This window comes from Pteronotus mesoamericanus, unplaced genomic scaffold (assembly GCF_021234165.1).
Source record: "Pteronotus mesoamericanus isolate MK-2021 breed Mesoamerican mustached bat unplaced genomic scaffold, CSHL_Meso_final contig_94, whole genome shotgun sequence".
Taxonomy (NCBI): Eukaryota; Metazoa; Chordata; class Mammalia; order Chiroptera; family Mormoopidae; genus Pteronotus; species Pteronotus mesoamericanus.
In genome coordinates, this window is record NW_026555285.1 from 31,955,085 (window position 1) to 31,977,907 (window position 22,823).

At 41.1% G+C, this 22,823-nt stretch overlaps 1 protein-coding gene across 2 annotated transcripts in view; it reads left to right on the plus strand.

Annotated features, from left to right (window-relative positions):
- SLAIN1 (SLAIN motif family member 1) overlaps positions 1–22,823 on the plus strand; it is a 56,019-nt gene that overhangs the window by 25,870 nt on the left and 7,326 nt on the right. The window contains exons 3-6 of one of the 2 annotated variants that reach the window (XM_054586632.1): positions 12,091–12,240; positions 13,397–13,546; positions 15,604–15,945; positions 19,643–19,798. In XM_054586632.1, the coding sequence (XP_054442607.1) occupies positions 12,091–12,240; positions 13,397–13,546; positions 15,604–15,945; positions 19,643–19,798 (798 nt within the window). The remainder of the gene's footprint in view (positions 1–12,090; positions 12,241–13,396; positions 13,547–15,603; positions 15,946–19,642; positions 19,799–22,823) is intronic. The other variant, XM_054586633.1, reaches the window with a different exon arrangement.

Sequence of the window (22,823 nt, forward strand, 5' to 3'; positions counted from 1 at the left end):
TGTCAGGGATTTTTGGTTCTGCAAAGATTTAGAAAACTTTGGTGTGTGCCTCTGTTTTGATGGTGGAAAAGTTTAGGGAAAAAGACCCATGAGCTCTAGAGAACTCTGGCCACCCCGATGGCCCAGGACAGCCAGGAAAGATGGACTAAGAAAGTGAGCTGAAGCTGTAGGCTTGTGATGCCCTTCACCCAGCGGCTGGGGTGTAATGCCAAACAATCACTTTCCTTTCCCTTGGTCCCTCTACAGTACTCAGTTCCTCAGTGAGTGATACCTACTACATCAAAACACTGAAAAGCCACATTTATGTGGTTTGCCATCTCATGATCACTTTAAAACGGTCATAATTACAACTATAGAATGGAATGGAAATGCAGTAAACCTTGACAATGTGAAAATGGAACTGTCATTCGAGAGATGAGGTGGTAGGAAAAGAGTGTGTGTACTAATGGTCTGCTCTTTTCACTGCGGGAAGTCGGCTACCAACAAGGTGGTACTGGTTGTCTGCTTAAAGTTATATACACTGCTTGTGTATATAATTGCCTCCCAATTATAAGATAAAACTCCTGGAAAGTGGGTCTGGCTGTTTAGAGTTTTATGTATATATTTTAATGTTCTTCTATGTGCAGGTATTATAGTACAAGCATGAAAGTGGTTAGTTTTAGGTCCCCTGACCCCCAAAGAAGGTATTGTCTTTTTTTTTTTTTTTTTTTTTTTTTTTTTTGGTCAAGTCTCTTAAATTTATGTTTTTCTACTACCTCTCAACCTTAGTGGGTCCTTGGCCTTTTCTGCCATTGCAATATAAACCACATGTGCTGTGTCGCTCACTGAAAGAAGAGTGTTAGAGAAAGGATCGTTCACATTTCATTTCCATCGCCCCTCTGTTCAGTAACTTCTAATGTGTCCTAATAGCCTGCTGGGCTTGGATTTCCTGCCCCAGCGTACATGGTCAAGGTTAGGAGACTCTTACTGATTATCTAGCCTATCCTTAATTTTCGGAGGTGGAGAGGGGGGACCCACAACTTTTAGACACAGGATCATCTAGCCATTTCTTCATAGAATTAAATTCTGGAGCATCTTTCTTAACTGACCTCATTCTTGCAATGTAGAAACTGGAAGTTACTCTGGCTGGTTGTGGCAGCTTGCACGGTGGCTAGAGTCTCATTGAAAGCAGCTGTCTAGAACCTGCGTGACAACATCACATGGCTGACTGGTTATTAGGTCACTCTTTTCCCTTGTTCTTTTCAGGTTAGGTCATTACTTTCACACAGGTCCTCTTGTCACATTCTGTGGCTATTTTTTCACTGTCCTTAAATTTGATTTAAACCTTAGCAGTCAGGCCTAAGGGAAAATTTGCTTCTATAAAAGGGAATTTTTAAACATGCCTTTTGAAGTGTGATTACTACTAAAGTAGATTTTCTTTACATCTCCCTTATGAACTGCAGGTGGGAAGGCGGATGATGAGCCAGGTGAAGCTGTAGCGAGCACTCTGATACTGGACACCACGGTATTTGGTCCGTGGGGGCTTAAAGCTTTTCTTCACGTGACCAGCAGTGAAGTGAAAACACGTTGACAGTCCAGAGAAGTTCCCCTTCCCAACCCTCACTTTTCAACTTCACTTTTAGACCATTGTCCTGGTTAGAGAAGACCCACGGAAGGATCCGGTAGTGAGAGAAGAGCATTCGATCTGTGGTGTTGGGGCTGGTGAAGGTCTGAGAAGTAGAAGAGATTTAATGCTTTAATATTGATGACTAGCTACTTTAACCAGCAAGATTACGTTAACGGTTAAGGCCGAGGAAATATTTGACCTGTTAAATTCAGCTTAAGAGCTACTGTACACCTCCGATCTCTGTGGAATAAATGTTGTTAAGCAATACTCTTGGTGGTGAAGTTTTGTAACTCTCATTGAACGAATATTTATCAAATATTCATCTGCCAGTTATTGGGGGTATATAATCCCTGAGTTACTTTCAAATTTAATATATTTTAAAGCTTAACTCTAATGTTGAAAGTGACTTTCTTGATTAGTTCTACATATTATTTAAATGGATATATGAGCTCTTTTACCAAATATTTCTTAAAAGTGGTATGAAGTGATTTTTATAAATTACTACATTTTGAGAGCAACTCAAAGTTGAAATACTGAATGTCTACAGTGTTATGGGGTTATAAGTGAATATATATCATGGTTACTAATTTTTAAATCATTACATTTGTCATCTTAGGTTGAATGTACTAAGCTGTGGGAAAATATTCAAATTAACCCAATAGATTTTTCTAGGTATAATTTGTGGATTGAGAGACTTGAGGGTTATGACTAAGTTACCCTGATTAAATACTCCCTAAGTATATCAATTAGGAATATCATTTACAAGATCCTTTGCCCTTCTCCTAATATGAATATACTAGCAAATGCATAATAGTTAAATCCTCTTTACTCTGTGTATGCCTGGGAAGGAACACTATGAACACCTGTTTCAAAGTAATAATAGGGCTTCCTAGGTCCCATATGCTTATTTTTCAGGTCATGGAGAGCTATGGAGAAATTAATGCTACTCAAATTTACCCAATAAAAGTAGTGGATCAGATAAGCTGCCAGCCATATGTTACATCACAGGGGGCTTGCTCAGGTTGGAGCCAAGTCAGCAGTGCTTACTTAATGTAAACGCGGAGCCTCTCCAGAAAACTTATACCTCGGTCTGTGCAGAGTTTATAAGAGTGAACCAGTGAAATATTATCTTTGCCCAAGGTCCTTAATTCCTTTCTTTAAGCTTATCCCAAACAACTGGGTGCATCTGTGTGCCAAGCATCTCTGTAGGTTCCAGGTATATAAAGATGTAATATGATCACCTAGGAAGTTTATACTAAACAGGCTGGTTGTGAAAATTGACTTCCTGCCCTGGTGGTTTGTGGGTTTAGTTCAAAATGCTGTGGTCTGGGTTAAACTTCCTGCTTATGTAAGGGAGAATAAAATGTTAAAAGAGCCGATGTCTCCCATCCCTTACAGTCTCAAACCACTCTATAACTAGTGCTAGTAAACGGCCATGTAGTTGAATCTCTCTAATTGTTTGACTTAGAACTGAGGGCTGCCGACCTGCTGCATAAAGAAAGAATAAAAGCAGAAGGACTGGAAGTTTGTTACTCTCTCCTTGCTTCCTTTTCCCTTACTTACCAGGACTCTGGTGAAGAGTCAAAGATATGACATTAGCCTGTGGTTTTGAAAAAAAAATAGTTCTTAAAAATGTGGCATTTGGTACCTTTGTTTCCTTTGAGATAATCCATGGATAAATAAGTGAGAAGAGTTGACCTAGTCTGATAAAATTGTTGAAAGTTCAAAGTTTGGTACTTTGTCTCTGAGTTGGTAACATTTGAAGAAAGAATAAGTCTGTGACATGGTCTAGATAAGATATATGCACCCCTGTGTTCATTGCAGCATTACTTACACTTGCCAAGGTATGGAAGCAACCTAAGTGCTCATCACTGGACGATCGATTGGATAAAGAGGGTATGGTACATATATCCAACGGAATGTTATGTGGCTATAACAGAGAATGAAATCTTACCATTTGTGGCCACGTGGGTGGACCTAGATTATGCTAAGTGAAATAAGTCAGTCACAGAAAGACAGATACCATATGACTTTACTTATATGTGGAATCTAAAGAACAAAATAAATGAACAAATAAAATAGAAATAGGTACATAGATATAGAGAAAAGGCTGACGGTTGCCAAAGGGGAGAGGGGTTAGGGTCTGGGTGAAAAAGATGAAGGGACTGAGAAGCGCACATTGGTGGTTATAAAGCAGTCACGGGGATGTGAAGCACAGCACAGGGAATATAGTCAGTAATATTTTAATAATTATGTACGGTGCCAGGCGAGTACTCGCATTATTGGGGAGTACTTCATATATAAATGTTTAATCCCTGTGCTGTATACCTGAAGCTAATATTGCAAGTCAGGTAATTGGAAAAAAAGAATATAATGGAAAAAGCATGCCCCCTCCCCCCCTTTTTTTTTGAGAGAACAGGTTAAACTACCTAAGAATTAGTAAAAATGAAAATTTCTGCACTCTGCTTTCTCCCACATAGCTTCTAGAACATTTTTCCTCAGAATTTATAGACTGTTTCGGCTACAACTTGGAATGCCACAGTAATTGTTTAAACTTGCTTTATAGTTTGAGAACACAGCCTGCCAAGCCTTGCCTTTCATGTACCACGGCCCCACCTGTCACCCTCTGACAGACACCTTCTTTCAGTTGTGACGCTGACACGCTAAGATGTCACCTTGTCATGCTCAGCTGTCAGGGCCGGCATGTGACAGGATGCAGACTGGAGCGCTGTTATCTGGATTCTTAGTCCACTGTCCTTTTCGCCTCTTCTTGGTCTTTATTATAATATGTTATGAAAAATCGCAGTAAGGGAGTATGTCAGCATCATTGTTACGTCTCAGCTCCGGACATACCGTTGCCATAGAATTCTAATCCTGTGCATGTTTCAGAGCGAATGTCATAACACTGGCCTGTGTGTCAGCCCGGGGGTTGGCACATGACGGCCATCTCTGGCGTTCTGCCTATTCCTGTATGGCCCCTTTCTCATGTTAAAATGGTTGAACATAAAATCAAAAGAATATTTCATGTCCCATAATTTATATGAAATTCAACTCTTCCTGTTTATAAATAAAATTTTATTGTGGCAGAGTTCATTCCTTTGTGCATCGTCGGTGGTTGCTTCAATGCCGTGATGGCAGAGCTGAGTAGCTGCAGCAGACACCGCCCGGCCTGCAGGGCCTGAGGTCTGCGTGGCCTGCCCGGGTACGGAACCCGCTGCCTGGCCCTTGTTGGGGCCTGGTGCTGTGATCTTTGACTTTCATTGGCGTTGAATACAGCCCTCTGGTCCTCCCAGACCCCTACTTACTTACCTTTTTTTTTTAAACCAAAATCTTATCCTAGATTTCTAAAATTCCCTAGTGGCAAATAACCTTCAGTCACTAGGGTTTTTTTAAAATTTATGACAAAGTTGGTCACTTTGACATCTCTGTAAATAACATGACCACCACACTTCAACTATCTACACCTAAACCCATAAGACATACATGCCTTTTACAGAATTATATAAAACAGACGCTTGCTAACATCTCCAAGGGTTTTTCTTCAGGCCTAGCACTGTCACACAGACGTGCTGTCCAGACTGCCCTAGGCAGTCACCTGCGCATGTGCCACTGGTGGCCAGGCCGTTCTGCCTCACAGGTTCTCGGCTCCGGCCCCCGCCTCCGCGGCATATTTATTGCCTGCTGATGTGCGTACAGATGAGAAGCTCTGAACTGCCCCCGCCCACCTCCTGCATTCTCCATATTCTTACTGCCTTGTTTCAGAGGAGAAGTCACACTCCATTTCCCTCTACCTTACCTCTTCCCTCTGCCCCATTTCCTGAGCTCCAGGATCTTACTTCCTCTTTTCTGTGGACGCTTCTCATTCTAAAAGTATGCAGGTCGCGTTTATCCTTAAAACTTGCCTCCCTTCAATTTCATACTCAAGTGGCAACGCTATTTCTTCTTTCTTTTTAGAACCAAATCTCTCTAAAAAGAGTAATTTTTTCTTATCTTGCATTTGCTTGACCTACGTTGACACTGCTTTGTGCTTTGCCCACCCTGTGGAATCTGCGCTCAGCGACGCAGTTGTCCTAGACAGCAGTCTTTTAACGCCCTCATCCTGTAGGATCTCTGTGCAGTCCTTCCCCCTCCCGTCACCTTCATGCCCAAACTCTTCAGCATCTTTTTTCGTTTTGGGCTCCACCCACCCTGAGCCTCCTGGATTCCCTCTCAGTGATCTGCTTCCGCCTCCCTTGACCCACTCTCATATGTTTCTTCCTTATGCCCCTACTCTTTTCCTTTTTCATGTTACCCTTTGGTGGCTGCATTTGACACCTCTTGGTTGGTGTGTCCTGATCTCTCTCTAGCCCTCTTCTCTGAACTCTTAACTCCTTACGGACACCAGCACAGAGGCATGTTTTATAACTATCTTGAATTCAACTCATTTTCTTCGTTATTTAAGCATGCTTAGAGGACGGCGTCAGTGTCTTAGAGACCATGGTGTTAGCTTTGGATTCCGCATCTTCTCCACGCCTTGTATTCATTGGGTCACCAGATGTCTCCTCTTTAGCTCAGATGCAGTTTAATGTGCTCTCACCAAATGTTCTGCTAATACCTTTAGTTCAGTATCTTGTGATGCTCATCAGCTCTGCTTTGAGGCTCTCTAACTGGTCTCCCAATTAGTCCATCGTCTCCATGGTTATTATGTCTTCATAAAATAGGCCTCTCGTCCTGCCTCTCTCCTTCTCAAAGTCAAAAGGCTGACTGAATATTATGCTGGACGTGACAGTGCAGAGGCTGGTCCTGCCGGCCTCTCCAGCCCTCACCCTTCCCGCACACTCCCGTGCTTCCGTCCCCGCACGTCCGCCTTTCCCTGGATGCGCGCTGCCCTTCACGCCTCCATTGCCTTCGCGCTGCTGTGTATGTCTAGAATGGCATTGCGCCCTGCAAGGCGGGCTCCTCAGCCTTCAAGGACCATGTTAAACATCACGTCTTCCGGCGAAGTCTCTGGGTTACCTCAAAATGCATCGTCGTTTTCACCTCACTCTGAGTGTACGTCATGGTGCTTTTGTTGCACTTACCGCATGACATCACACTCATATCTTACTTGCCTGTCCTCTGCACAAGCTGGTCTTTAGAGCTTGGAATAGGAAGAAGAAGATGAGAGGAACCGTATTTTACACATCGCAGTTATCTGCAGCATCTGGTACTCTGTGGCCACCATGGTGGGTGCTTCCAAAATGAATAGAGAAATGAATTTTAAAAAGCAGGTGGGAGCGTAGGGCCGGGCAGATTTCCCAGAATGACTGTGGAGCAGGGAAATAACTACGTGCTGTGTGTTCCTGCGAAAGGTACTTGGAGAACTACTGGAGACTGTCTTTTAGGGTTTTTTCTTGTTTTGGTACCTGTGGGCAAATGCTGAGTGTAGAAACGACTCTAGGTGTGTGTGGTCTGAAGTATGGGTTCTGAATCGCTCTGGGGCTCCTCGCTTCTTCAGGGGCTCAGGGGCACACGAGGTTTTGCCTGGAAAATTTAAGCGAGAGGTGGCCAGTTCCTGAAGGCAGAACCTGGGGTGGGGAGTGGTGAAGGAGAAGAAAGATGGGTTCGGGTGGCCTCGAAGAGAGCCATGAGCAAGGCGATAGAAAACACAGGTGACGGTAGTACCCTGATTTAGAAGCTCCTGTGAATTTAGTAAACTGTGAATTTCAGTGAAACAAATCTAAAATTTGCTGTTCGTGAGTCTTCATCAGGCTTAATCAAAACGGAAGCAAGAATACACTTACAGGGTCGCTGTAGACTGATTTCTCCTCACACCGGGACCCTCCCGCCCCTCCGGGTGATGAATCGGATCACCTGCTCTGCGCAGGAGGCAGGTAGTAGCGTGTGGCAGGTGGGAGTGAGTCACCGTCTCTGCGGGCTGCAGTTTTGCCTTTCAGAGTCTTAAGTGAGGAAGGAGAAAAAGGATAGGTGTGAAGTAAGGCTTGTTTTCGAGAATAACTTCCCAGTGCCTTAGTCTATTTTGGCTGCTGTCACTAAGTACCACAGATTCGTTGGCTTATAAACAGCAGAAATTTATCATTCGCAGTTCTGGAGGCTGGGTGTCCGGAACCAGGTGCCACCACGGCCTCGCGAGGGTCCTCGTCGACGCTATAGGCTTCTGTGGTTTCCTCACGTGGTGGAAGGGCCTGTGGGTCTTTATGGAGCCTCTTCATAAGAGTGCTAATCCCACTCATGAGGGTCCCACCTCATGACATAAGGACCTCCTCCTGGCCTCACTTATGAACACTGTCATCTTTGGGCAGTAGCATTTTAACATACAAATCTGGAGTACACACACACATTCAGACAGTCGTGCCCTGGCTTGGAGATGTGGCCATAGTGTTAGGAGCCACTAGAAGGAGGGAGAGCACTGTCCTCCAGGACTTCCTTACTCAACTCGGGCCAACTGGGACGCTTCACTGCTGACAGTAAGGTTTATAGACACTCCCCTAAACACACTTTCAGCTGTTCTGTGAACGGTTTCTCTGACTGTTAGAAATGGTGGCATTTCAAGACTTTGAGGAAAATTTGTTGCCTTCCTGCATGGTTTACCGCCCGCTGATGTTCTTGGCATAGCCTTTCACTTTAACCGTGCCAGCCGGTGATGTCGGAACTAGCTCATCATAGGCGGTGACTCCTGTTTGATCTGGATGCCACAGTCACCCCCATGACAGGTCCCAGCCAACAGAAGGATAAAAGCATTTAGCTAGAAGCCAGGTGATTCACACACGTAAAGGTCATCAACGTAGTAGTTAGTACATCTCTTCATCGAGCCTCCAACTGGGCTGAACTGTTTAGACTAACCTTTGTCTTCAAAGATCTGCTGAATCATAATTATAATAGGTTTAAGAAACTTGGCAAAATCATTTAGATGTCAAGGTAGGAATGGTAGAATGGTTTGAAGTAAGGATGTGTTAGTGGCATTGTCGAGGTTTTGACCACATTCAGCATTTATTGATTGCTTACTGTGTGCCAGACATTGTGTTAAGTACTGAAGTGGCTATTTTTACAGTAAGAAGGAGTGAAAACTGTTGATTCCAGAATGTATTACAGTGTTGCTTTATTTTTTAACTCTTTTAGCTTGATACAGTGCCGGCCTTTTGATAAGATATTTATTAGATCAGGTATTTTTTTCCTTTTATGTGAATTATCATGTACTGCTTTCTTAAATTTGATTTTGATTATATCCAGACCCTTATATATTCAACATAAATTGGAATATTAATTGTATTTACTGTGAGTCTAAGCAAAGATGATCAAGGCATGGTAGGGATATCACTGTTTCTTGAAACTTTTTTGTGGTCAAAAGAATAATTTTCAGTGTGATGAATTAGAGAAATTTAGGTTCTTAAACCTATCATGTCACCTGTACTTTCTGATTTTTTATCATCGATATTAGCACTAGAGCATTTATCAAATCAATGTTGGCAGTTAATACTTTGCTTCTTGATGCACAAAAATAACTACAAAGATATGTTGTTATTTATTTTTCAGGTCAGGCAACTTTGAAAAATGTACCAAAAAAATGAATACACTTTTAGATACCCTCAAGTTACTTTTTTTGCAGAAAGACTAGGGATCGGTCCACAACTTAGTAATTTAAAACATTTATCTTAATAGAAGATGCTTATTGGACATGGGTGGCAAAGTAGTTTAACCAATAGGAGTATGATTCTTAACAAGGACAATGGGGGTGAACATGGGGTACATGGCAGTGGATAAGGGGGCAAGCAAGCTGTTCTCTAGTACCTGGCCCTTCAGATCTTGTATTGGATGGAAAGCCACTGTGATACGCAAACGGGAGAAGGTAGCAGAGTGAAAATAACATACGACTAACACTACTTAGGTAGTGGTGCTCAGAGCAGGCTTGGTGAGGGCAGTGCTGGTGGCGGAGAGTTTCCGTAGGACAGGTGGCAGCGATCTGGTAGAGGTGGCCAGGGCCGTAGGAACCGGGAAGCAGAACACAGAGGGTGTGCGGGAACCAATGTTCTTGCGGGCAGTGCTTGGGAGAGAAGGCCTTGCCCAGGGCGATACAAAGTTTAATCAATGTACCATTATGTTTGAGCCCAACTCTGCTATTCTAGGGCTTGCAATTGAATGCAAAGTATGTAGTTCACACCACCTCCAAGTATGAGAAGCCCTTTACTTGTAGCTAGAACTTGGGAGTAGGAATGCAGGAAAACTTAGGTGGTGTTCAGAAGTTTATCACCCATTTTCTCTTTTAGCGAAGTTGTCTTCTTTGTTACAATCATTTTGATCATCATGGAGCCTCTCAAATAATTTAATATCCTTATATTTAAAAAAAACATTAAATTGAATAAAAAACATAAAATTACCCTGTAAAAAGCCTTTTTTTGTTGTTGTTCTATTCTCTATGAAAATGCTCCCTGTTAGAGTTCTCCAGCCACACAGGGAGGAGTAAGTAGGATGCGATGGCTTCCGCTTCCTTCTGCTCCCGCGCACCACAAATGGGGCACTGCCGTGGCCTCTTGTTTCCTTAGTTTGCTCCACAAATACCCTCGTCCCTCTTCTTCAAAGTCTCCATGCCCCTTGCCCAAGGACAATGTGGCGTGTTCTTCCTTGCAAGAGATGCTGATTGTGCTTAGCTGGGATCGTGCTGTCAGAGCCACAGTCACTGTGCCATTGTGCGGGAGGCCAGGCCCCAGTAGTCACTGTGCAGGGTAATGAATGCTGTTTACTGGTGACGCGCTGTTGCCTGCATCTGCGGGTGAGAACACGCAGTCACTGTAATCTGCCTGGCGAGTGATCAGACTGGAATAAAATAACATTATCTGTTAAGCAAGTTAGCAGTCACAAAGAACTATTGAGTTTTTTTAACATAGAATTTTTAATGAGAAATTTCGAGTAACTAAGATCAAAGATGCGAGAACAGCCACCAAGTGTGCTGCGTTTTAACCCCTGCTTTCAGTGTGTGCTGGGATCGGGTTTACATCCAGAAGTTAAGGGGCTGGGAGCACCTGCCCAGGTGTCTCCCCTGTGGCTCCAATAGAAGAGCTGCTTAAACACAGGCAATTACGCACTGGATTGAGAGAGGCCACTGGTGTCCATTAGGAGCTAGGCTTTGCCGCAGTGCCCACTTTGTAAACCTTACGAATTCTGAAAGTATAACCATTGCCAATGCGGAGGCTTCCTTGCCTAGGTGTTGTAATGGGATGGTACTTAACCACTGCTTGCTGAAGTAAAAGGAAACATTTTGCTCTTTTAAATAACCTTGGTAATACTTTGCAAGGATCTTAAAAATCCAAATTTTGGAGCTGATTATTCTTGACAGACTACATCCTATCATTTCTTTCCACCCTGCTGCCCATTTTTAAACACTTTTCAACTGTTTGCTCGTTAGCATTGCTCATTAAAAGCAATTTGGAGAATGCGTTCCAAAGCTGTCCTTTTGTATGTTTTTCTTCAAGTTGTGTCAAATTTACAGCAAATATAAACCTATTTACTGCTTAAAGGTAAAGTTTAATCTAATTTTATTTATTTATTCTCATCCCACTTAGTATATGTGTAAATGATTGCCTTTGGGGGAAAATGGATTTTGACTAGTGCAGTAATTTGTATCCTTTGAAGGAAGAGGAAGCGATATTTGGTGTGACTTACTCAAGTTTTTACAGTTTGGGGTCTTTTTCATTATCCAAAGAACTTAGCAAGGGCTTGGTAATTTTGGAGGAGAGAAAAACATTAATTAGCCAGCTGAGATAATGTAAAAATGAGATGATCTGTCCATTGCAGATAAAATTCTTTTTTGTTCCTTATTTTATAGTATTAAAGTAATATGTATTATCCTATCTTTTAATGTTATATGTTTAATATGGAAATTTGGAAAATATTTTTATAAAAAGCAAAAATCCAATAGCTCACCGATTAGTCTGTATACTTGCCATCAAAAATAGCTGTCATTAAATTTTGGGGCATATATCCCTCTGTGATTTTGTATCATTTTTGTGTAAATCTTATTTTGGACTCACAGCCATTCAGAAATACAATAGTCACTTTAAGTTTCTTTCATAATTTAAGAACAAGTTTCTATAAAAAATTTTGATCAACATTTTCTGATATTAAATGGGTTAAAAATTATTGGGAAAAATATAGGACAGTGTGTAGTTACTAAGAACATTTCCCACAATTTCTAAAGATAATACAATAGGTTTCTTTGACTTTTTCAAAGCAAATTTTCATTGCTTATTAGGCATATTGGCTTTAATCAAGGTGCGGACTGATTTGCTCTTTCTTAAAGGAGGTATAAATATGACCTTAATTGACAAATTGCCTTTTTTTAAAACATATTTTCCCCTTAGGTAAATAAATGGAAGTCAGTTAAGATATTTTTGTGAAAAGTTGCTTTGTCTTTTAATTTTTTTTTAACCTCTTCCCTTCCTCCCTCTGACAAGTCAACATCTGCTTCCTCACCCCTAACTGCTGCTCTTTATTTTCTGCTTCCGTGACAGCTGGCCGATGGCGGAGTCTCTTCTCTTCACATGTCTCCCTGGCTTTTCCTTATAGTCCTGTTGCAAGACTCAGCCCTTATAGCAATGGCATTAATACTCCCAGCTTCTCTAAAACCTCAAATAAAGCAATACTAACACCTGAAAGAACAGGTAATATTTCAACTTCTTGACTAGCTGCTTGCTTTGCCATTTAGTTACTAAACACAGCTAAAATAGCCAACTTTCACTGAAAAGCTTGAGGGTGTCTCATCACAATGGAGAGTTTGTGCCGCACACTCACTCTGGGCGCAAAAGGGGCTGCGGTCAATTTGTACTGTAACACTATTAATCTGCCCTCTGCTGTGTGTAGCAGGCGATCTTCCCCCATTAGCAACAGTATAAGCATATAGTTAATGTGTTTCCAAGTGCCTGATGTGCTTTTAAAATTAAATGTCAAAACACAATTCAAGTACTTTTTATTATGATTCAAGAATATAAGCCTTTTATATCTTGTTTTTTTTAATATTTTATTTTTCTGCTAGCTTTATATGCAGCCAGGGCTACATAGAAAATAGACATACGTAATAGCTTTTTATGAGGCGAAGGTCTCACCGTTTCCTTATTTGTTTCACATCGGTGCAATTCCGTTGCTGCTGTTTTCTCTCCGGGTCCTTTCCTCCTTGGTTCTCTTATCTCAAGCCATTGCTTTTTCACTCTCAGGAGTGACTACCAGTCTCCTATGACTGTTCTGCTCTCAGTTCCTAAGGTTTTGTTTATGCTTCTGTGTTCGTGGGTGTGCCTTTTATATGCGATATTCATGATCATTTGTAGCACTGTTGTTTGTGCCTGCTTAAAAAATGGACCAGATTAAAATTTAGTTTTAAAATACATACTAATCACTGCCACAGACAAGTATATCTGATTATTAATTGAAAGTGAACGCAGTACCTATTTTTACACAATACCTTTAGATATATGTTTCTCTAGTGGGAGGCAGATTTTAGCATTAATAATATTTTCTTATTTTGGTAAGAAAAATCACGAGATCTATCTTCTTTACAGTTTTTCAATTGTATGGCACAGAGTGATTTTTTTTTAAATTGTAAAAATTTAATTTGAAACAGCAACAAATGATTTTATATATAAATTATGAACACATGAAGATATACATATTGTCTCACCATTAAATGAGGATGTGTTGATTGCTTTTTGGTGGCATTATGAAAACAGGACAAAAACTGCCAGTTGTTGACCCCGTGAATTATAAAGCATAAGGAGATATCAGTTCTTCAGATGAAACGTTAAACATACTTGCTTTGCGTTGCAGGTTACACTTCCCGGGGCTCCCCTCTCAGCCCCCAGTCATCTATCGACAGCGAGCTGAGTACTTCAGAGTTGGAGGACGACTCCATCTCCATGGGCTATAAGTTACAGGACCTCACTGACGTGCAGATAATGGCTCGTCTGCAAGAAGAAAGTACGTTCTTTTTATACTAGAAAACTTTTTACACTAGAGGCTTCTGCTTGAACTATAAGGGTGTAGGGAGTTTTCGGGTATTTCTTCCCAGGTAATGGGCAAACAACTCAATTCTTTCTCTCATACTGTCCTACTTTGCAGGTGGAGCAGTTAATATTTCTCACATTCCCATGAGCATCGTGAGGGGTTAGGACATATACTCTAATCAAAATACGTTGCTATTAAGACCATTGCCGGCATAGCCACTGGGAGCAGTTTGTCAGTTTCTTAAAGCCCAAACATGCAGTTTCCACAAGGCCCTGCAAGTTTCACTCTGGGGCGTTTGTCACAGAGCAGTGGAAATTTGTGTTTACACGAAAACCTGTACTTCATAGCAGCTTTATTTGTAATGGCCAAAACCGAGAGTGAACGCAGATGTCCTTCAGTAGGTGAATGGCTCCTCACACGGTGGCACCTCTGTCTCGGGGAGCACCACCCACCAGTAAAAAGGGACGAACTGCTGGTTCATGCAAAACTCGTCTCAAGAGGTTGTATACTCCACAGTCCTTTCCCATTGGATTTTCAAATACATTCCATCTATAGAACATCTTGGAATGACAGTTTTAGGAATGAACAGATTAGTGTTGCTACAGGGTAGGAAGAGGGTATGGGATCGCGGCAGGGAGGTGGATGTGGTTGTAAAAGGGCAACGCAAGGGATTTCTGTGGGTCTCGAATTGTTCGCTCAGTATTTTGACACTAGTGCTAGACACTTGATCCTATGGTGATAAAATTGTATAAAAGTTAATACTTATACATACACGCATAGGTGAGTTAAAACTGGGAGACTCTAAGATGGGTTTGTATCACTCATGGGGTTGTGGTTGTCATATTCTATAATTGCACAGGTAACTATTGGGAGAACCTGGGCAAAGTGCACAAGGGAGCTTTCTCTCTATTATTCCTTAGAACTGCAAGTGGCTCCCTGAGTAAAAATTCAGTTAAAAAGCACTGATACACTTTTCAGGATGAATTATAGACGAGAAGGTCATTGGAAATGGGAAAATTGATCTTTGGTTCTGCAAGAAAGTTACAATAACTAATCTGGGAGTGAGTACTTCAAGGATCTCAATGGCATAAAAAGGCACAAGAAGATGGAGATCGCAGAACTGGGCTAGGCTTGCTCTGGAGTGATCTTTTCAACCAGTATGAGTAGGAACACCCAAGTATCATTTAAACATAACAATGTCATGTTTTCAGAATCAGTCAAGGCTGCCATGAGAAACATGGTAATGCTTATACAGAATTTAATAAGCTACATTTTAAGGGCAAAAGTGATTTTTTTTTTTTGACATTGTTGGGTAAAAGTAAACTAACAAAAACTCTAAATCTGTGTGGCTAAAAGATTTGGTGTCAGTTTTCAGAAGTTTAGTCAGGGATAGGCTACTTTAAAAATATTGTGGTATTGACAATGAGATGAATAACTAGAAACTTACAGTTGGACTATTTTTAGTTATTTAGGATGATCCAAAACTATTGCAGTATTGAAATGTCAGTATACTTTGAAAAAGGTAGTATTAGTAACAAAACCAAACAGGGGTGACCTTGTTAGAAAATGCTTGTACCACAGGTTTTGAACTCTCCTTGGACTTTGCAAGTTGGAGTGAGGATCAGGAGGGGTTCCTACTTGGGCAGAGATTTGATTATTTTGTCTAACTCATAGCAAATGATTTATAATGATGATGAATAGTATTGCCTAAGCAGCCTCCCTGAGTAGATTTCCAGGGTTCTGAAGGGATCATTTGGAGAAACTGACAGACAGTGATTGAGGTATTATGGCAGAACTATGTTTAATCTTCACTGCACTTGGGGCAGTCTTTTTGCAAAATAGAATAGTCTAATATTAGACATTTGTTTGGTAACCAAATGTATCTGTTTTCTTGGGATTTAATAAACCAAGTACAAGATACTGGGTCCCCATTTGAATCATTTGGCACCCATTTTCCCCTAATGTTTGAACTTGATTTTTTCTAGATTGAAATGTCTCTTGAGATAGTACTATTTCCTGTTATTTTGTAGGTCTCAGGCAAGACTATGCTTCCACTTCAGCATCTGTGTCAAGACATAGTTCCAGTGTGTCACTGAATTCAGGAAAAAAAGGGACATGTAGTGATCAAGAATATGATCGATTCAGTCTAGAGGATGAGGAAGAATTCGATCATTTGCCACCACCTCAGCCTCGTCTTCCAAGATGTTCACCTTTCCAAAGAGGAATTCCCCATTCACAGACTTTCTCCAGCATTCGGGAGTGTAGGAGGAGCCCCAGTGCCCAGTATTTCCCTTCAAATAATTACCAGCAGCAACAGTGTTACTCACCTCAAGCCCAAACTCCAGATCAGCAACCAAATAGGACCAACGGAGGTAGGTTATGATGCCCCTTTGGTGTTTGATATGCTCAAGAAATGGTTTTAAGGTCAGTGTAAACAATAGGTAAACATTTCCCAGATTTATTAAGTACATTCTCAAGATCTTACCAGTTTGGTCTCAGTTTAAATCTGTGATTGACCGACGTCTGATGACGTGTCCCAGGTTGGTAGACTTAGAGCTTCCGGCTCTAAGCACCGTGCTGAAGTGGCAGGCACGGAGGAGTCATAACTGGCAGCATCTTTGTGCTGCTGCCCAGTCGGCTGCGGGGTGGGCAGGGCTGTGCGGTTGAGGGGTGTGGGGTGGATCCCCACGGAGCCCAGAGCCCCGAGTGGCCTCTCCTCACCTTCCCTGCAACCCCCAGCCTCTTACTGCCTGTCCCTCACACTGGGGGACGGTGATGCTTGGGGAGGGTGCTGCTTGTCACCTCCAGGTGCAGGGGGAATTGGGATGTGTCTTTCCCTCTGACGGTGACATCTAGGATGAAGATCTGAGAGGCAGCAGGAAAACGGAGCTGGTGTTTGGCATGTTAGTGGGAAGTTGATCTGCCCTAATGTCAGCGTGGCAGTTTGGGATATGGGTCACTCTCTCATGTCTTTTTCTGTCTCCTTCCTCATCTTTTGTCTTCCTTCTGCACTCTTTAGGAGTTAACGCTCCTAGACTTCAGCAAATGATAGGGGAACAATCATGTAATAATATTCTAAGCCTGGCATGTTTTCGTACTAATGACCAGTCATGTACAAATCCATGTAATATGGAGGAACAAGCCATATTTATACAGGTATCGCTTTTAATCAGATGGCACCATTTCTCATGGCTGGGGACAGAAGTGCAAGCAGGTAACTTTGTAATATTACAAAGCCACGTGTAAATTAGTGATTATCTGTTACTCTGTTTTTCTTTCTGTGTACTTGCATCATTAATGCTCCTCGAGAGAGTATTTGAAAATAATGAAAATTGTAGTCATAATTTCTCTTGTACCCTTAGATTTTAAACTTAGAAAACAGTGGCAGTTAAAGGACGTCATGGTGACTGATTTATAGAAGCTCATCATGTCGAGAAGACTGTGTATTCCATATGCTTAGTGCAAGTCCTTGCCGTATGTTACAGTTGAGGCGGGGAACCTCAAATTGTTTCTCTAAAGGCTCTTTTGTCAGGTGCCTGAGGACATCGTATCCTAGTTGTCAAGCAGGTGCTAGGTCTGCATCTTGATTAGCATTGTCAAATGAGATCATTGTCTTGCCTTAGAAAAAGTGGTTTTACCTTACGTTAAACACCTTTATGAAAAGGGTTCGATTTCCCTGAACCTGTGCCGTGATGATTCCGGTTAGGAAAGGGAGCTGTGTCGCAGCTTGGCGTCCGGCTGTGGTAGCGTTGTGGTTCCTGAAAGGTCCAGTTCCCTACAAAGGAGATGGAATACAGCAGCACGTTTGTGGGTCAGCTGCTGACTCATTCACCTAGTGGGCGCAAGCACAGGCTCTGAAGTCCAGTCGAGCCTGAGGTCCAGTCCTGCCTACAGCTCATTGCTCTTACGGGTTTCTCATGGCTTGAACCATTGATTTTCTTGGTTATAAATTGTGAACAAAGTATCTTTCTTAGAAAACTTAGGTATAACTTCATCACACCATCTGCTATATATTCTCCCAACCTAAGAAAAGAATGAAATGACTATTACGTTGCCAGCAGTAAAAAGTACCTGGGCCATTAACATGAGACTCAGAGAGCAGAACCTTCATTTGTTACCATGGAATAGTATTTGAACAAAATTGTGAAATAAGAATGGTAACTTTGAAACTAATCTATCAAGTATTTTTCTAACATACCAAAATAACATAGGAGAAAATAATTGTTAAATGATTGATGCATTTTTTAAAAATAATAAAAAATGTGTTATTTATATTTATTGCTTCTCTAGCTCCTACACTGTCTAGGTTCAAAAGAGACGGCTCTTAAAAGTTGGCCTCAAACTTGAGTGTCCTGATTAATGTTTTTAGAGTCTATATTAATAAAGATAAAAATATCTAAATAGAGTTGGGATGTGTGAAAAATGAGATGGTATAATTTCTTGTGGTTCTCCAAAGTTCAGCCTGCTCTTTCAAAATACCATTTTTTAACATTTAGTTTCTTATTTGGGAGAAACTAAATTTAATGTTAAATTTATTTTAGTTTTCCTCAGGATCAATATGGAAAAATAGCTTGAGAAACACTGGTCTAGACTATAAACTCAATGCAAGTTGGGGACTGTATCTGTCTTAGACACTGTGATATACCCAACACCTCCTAGAGTGCCTGGCATGCAACAAATATACAATAGATACTTGTTCCCTTGCTCATTCATTCATTCAGAATGGGGAAGGGTGCCCAAGCAGAGGGACCGACATGCCCACAGGTACAAGAAGGTAGAGTCTGCTGTGGTCGGACAGTGGGCTGAGGGACAGGTAACAGGAGATGAAGCTGGGAGAATGGGTATGTAGAGCTGATGCCTTAAAGAGTCTCTTCCAGGCCATTCCCAGGAGCTTGGATTTGCAGATGCAGGTGAAGGAAAGTAATTGGAGGGTTTTAAGGAGGTGACTAGACGTGCTCTCGGAAGAATGAAACTGGCCGTAGGGGAGATGGGTTGGAGGAACAAGACAGGGTGCATGGAGACCAATGAAGAGGATTTTGTGAAAATGTGAGTGATAAATAATGAGGTCTGAACAAGGTGGTAGTAGTGGAAGGTTCATTAAACACTTATGAGGCAGAATTATGAGGACTTAGAGTCAAGGGTGAAAAAGGGAGGCAATCTTAGGAGATTCTCCAGATTTCTGGGTTAGGTGACTTGTTCTGGACAGATCTAAGTAATGTAGAAGGACCTGCGTGGGAAACAGAAATGGATCTGATTTTGTACTTGAATGGGTTTTGGCTTAGTATTTAAATATACATTTTGTCTTCTGAGCTTGAGTGACCTATGTAATTTAGTGTTTTTTGGGAAGCGGGGGCGTGTATTAATAAAGAGAAAACTAACTTGTAGAATTGAAGTCTTACGGCTCATCATCTGTGCAACACTGAGATCTGTGGGTGACTCTCTGCTGCCCCTCAGTGGCAGAAGATGTACTTAGCAAGGGGAAAGAAATGAATGCATTCTCTTTTTGAAGACTCCCAAGGTTTGTTGGCATACTCGTGATAATTAAAACTTTTCAGAAGTTATACGGTTGTGTTCATGTGATCAGTGGATTCCTCAAAACATCTTGTTTTAATTTTAGTAATTTTTTCCATTATGATATGCAAGCAAAAGATCCAGAGTTGGTTTTCGCTCTTCTAGGTTATAACAATGCGCGTGCGTGCGTGCGTGCATGCGTGCGTGCGTGTGTGTTTTCAACTAAATGGCTATAAGGTTATTTTCTAACCTCACTTTAATACAATTTTATTCACTTACTGTATGTGAACAAATAAATAATTGATAAGTCCCTATCTCTTTTTCTAGAACTTCTGTTTCTTTTAACAGTCTATTTGGTGGAACCTTTCTGGAGATACTGAGTGTATTTTCCTGTTCAGAAGATTAATTGTATTAGCTTGTTAGGATTCATAGCACACATGATAATTTTTACTTGTTATTGAGAAAATATGGTTTATATTTGTATTTACTTTTGAAGGCTAGTATTTTAATAGGCACGGTTTGTGATTTTAAAGTTTTTAAAAGTTTTTTCTGTTCTAGACAAGCTCAGAAGAAGTATGCCTAATTTAGCTCGGATGCCAAGTACACCTGCTGTCAGCAGCAACGTTAGCTCCCCAGTCACCGTGCGCAACAGCCAGAGCTTCGACTCAAGCTTGCACGGAGCTGGGAATGGGATTTCAAGAATACAGTCTTGCAGTAAGTATAACAATCGCTAATTTTTTGTAATTTTTAATTAGTTGTAACACCATTAGGAAAATATCCTATTTGTTTTGCTGGTTTTTTTCGTCTTGGGAACACTACAGGACATTTCTATCCTTGCTTTGTGACTTTTCCCTCCACCATTAAAACTGAGTAGTATTTTTACTGGTGCTTATGTTACCAATTAATAATTAGTAAGTTATATGTCATCCTTTATACGCAAGGATAGCAGTAAAAGCACTAAGTGGTCATTAATTTGTCTCTGTATTACGAGACAAATGTCATATGAAATTTGTTTTCTTCTTAGATCTGCCTCTGTCTACTACTTGATACCTTTACTCTGAAGAAAGCACACTTATTCCCTCTAGTTGTTATTTTAGTGGTGTTTTTCACCAGTCCACAGCCTTTCCGCCCCAAAATAAAGTTATATTTTAGTGTGTGTAAAGTAGAATTGACCTACTGCATTTCAGCTTACCACACAGTCTGTCAATCATTTTCTGTTTTTACCCAGCAACAAAGAGCTAACTAGCGTTGGTCTGGTGTTCACGTTTTCACTTTTTGTGGTGAGGAGGTGGTTGCAGGCCCCCGTTCCCGCTCCTGCTCTCTACGTGGGTGGTTGGGGTTAAGTTTGCCGCTGACCCCTGGAGGCAGACTCGGTCCTGGTCCTGACAGGCCCTGGGAGGCCTGCAGTGTGTTCAGTGTGTGCCAACCAAGAGTCACCAACCAGACATGTAAGTCTGCACCCAGGGTGGCTGTTGCCCTTCTCCCTCGCATCCAGTTTTGGGACTCAAATCGTATTTTCCCAACACACGATGGCCTTTCATTTCTTTGTCTTAATTCCTAAAGACAAAATGACATTTACTTAGCACAATCAACCATGCTAACTGGTTTATATTCATTGTTTCCTTTAGTTCTGCCAACATCCATAGGAGGTCATTTCTGTTCCCATTTTGCAGGCGAGGAGACCGTTCTAGTTAGGTTCCGCCCCGGTTTGCGCAAGGCCGCGCGGGTGAGGGAGCGGAGATGCTTCTAACCACTGTGACACTCTGCCTCCCACACGCTGCTCTCCTCTCCACGTCCCATGTACTTACTTGCCTTTATCGTGCAGCCCAACTACCAGCCTCTTTGAAAAGGTCCCGTTGATGACCCTGATCTAATGGTGGGGGGCTGTCTAATGTGCCCCCACCACAGCGTGTAGACTGGATTAGATGTTCGGTGCTTGCCTCTGTTATTCAGTGAGTCGTACTTCACTGTCACTGTTTTTATCTTACATAGTGATCATCACCTCCCTCTGGGTTTGGGCCGTAGTTCATCTGATTTTCTGTCTCCAGGGCGTGGTACATAATGAGCTCTTAGTAAGCGTTTGGATGAAGACAGGAATGCTATAGCATTGTATCTCCAGGCTTGATTTGTTAATATTTGAATTAATGACTTGTGTGAGGACACTGAAGACAATCTGTGAACTTTGCTAATGGTGGGAGACAGGCAGGACTACTAACTAATTTTATATCAGGAGGTTAGGGCAAGGCGCCAAAGAGACCATGAGGATACGCGAGACAAATACACAGTTCTGTACTTCAGTACAAAAGTAAATTGTATAAACGTAGAATGGGAAAATATGGTTTGATAGTGGCAGGTATGGTGATGACTAGGAATTTCTGTTAACTTTCACTCAGCATGGGTTACTAACATCATTCGAGTGCCAGAAAATATATGTAAGCCAAAATAGAATAGAATGCACACTACAAAGAATGGACAGTTTTGAAGTGCTCAAAAAATGATGAGAACAGGTCAAAAGGATACAGGAAACAACTTGAAGAAGCCCCCAATGATGAAGTCTGGGACAGTTTGAGCCACACAATGAATAAATTATTAAAGGATTATAACCCATAGAATAAAATAACAGGTCTATATTTAATTGAATAGATAAATGGAGAATAGGGAAAATTCTTCTTTACTTTAGAATTCCAATTGATAAACGTAAACAAAATGAAGCAGAAAAATAAGCCAAGTATCATAATGAGAGGAAATAAAAAAACCTCAAGAGAATTGATAGGTAATAGAAGGTCAGTCATATACTTGATTCAGATCTTAGGATTCTGCTCTCATTTGCTTTTATTCCTAAGCATTCAAAAGCAAATATTCTTTACACATTCTAAGTTTACATAATGAAGATTCCTAGTTCTGGACCATTCTACTTTCTGCACACAACAAAGTAGGACAGAGAAAAGTTGGAAAGGCAGCATGATACAGAAGGAATAACACTGGATTATTAGTGTTCAGCATCTGAGTTTGGATCTTAATCATAAGCTCTTGGGAAAGTTTGTATTCTTCCTGATTCTTATTTTCTCACTTGTAAAATTGTATACTAATTTCTGTATATTTTAATTATTTTAGTTTTTATTGTGGTTGACATGCATTAGGTTCAGGTATACAACATAGTGATCAGATATTTGCATACCTTCCTAAGGTGATTCCCCCAGTAAGTCTGGTTCCCATCTGAGAGCATACATAGTTTTTAGAATATTACTGACTATATTCCCTAAGCTGTTCTTTATATCCCTGTGACTCTTTTTCTAATAGGCAATTGTACTTCTTAATCCCTTCACCTTTTTCATGCAGCCCTCCAGCTCCCCTCCCAGCTTGCAGCCGTCAGCTTGTTCTCTGTGTCTATGAGTTCGTTTTTGTTTTGATTGTTCATTTATTAGATTCCAAAAATAAGTGAAATCCTATGGTATTGGTCTTTCTCTGACTTATTTCACTTAGCATAATACCTTTTAGATCCATCCATGCTGTTGCAGATGGCAAGATTTAATTCTTTTTTTATGACCGAGTAATATTCCATTTTATATATGTACCATCTCTTATTTATCCATTTGTTGATGGACATTCAGGTTGTTTCCATATTTTGCTATTGTAAGTAATGCTTCAAAGAACATAGGAGTGCACATATTTTTTCAAATTAGCATTTTGGATTTTTTTTTTATATATTCCCAGAAGTGGAATTGCTGGGTCTTAAAGT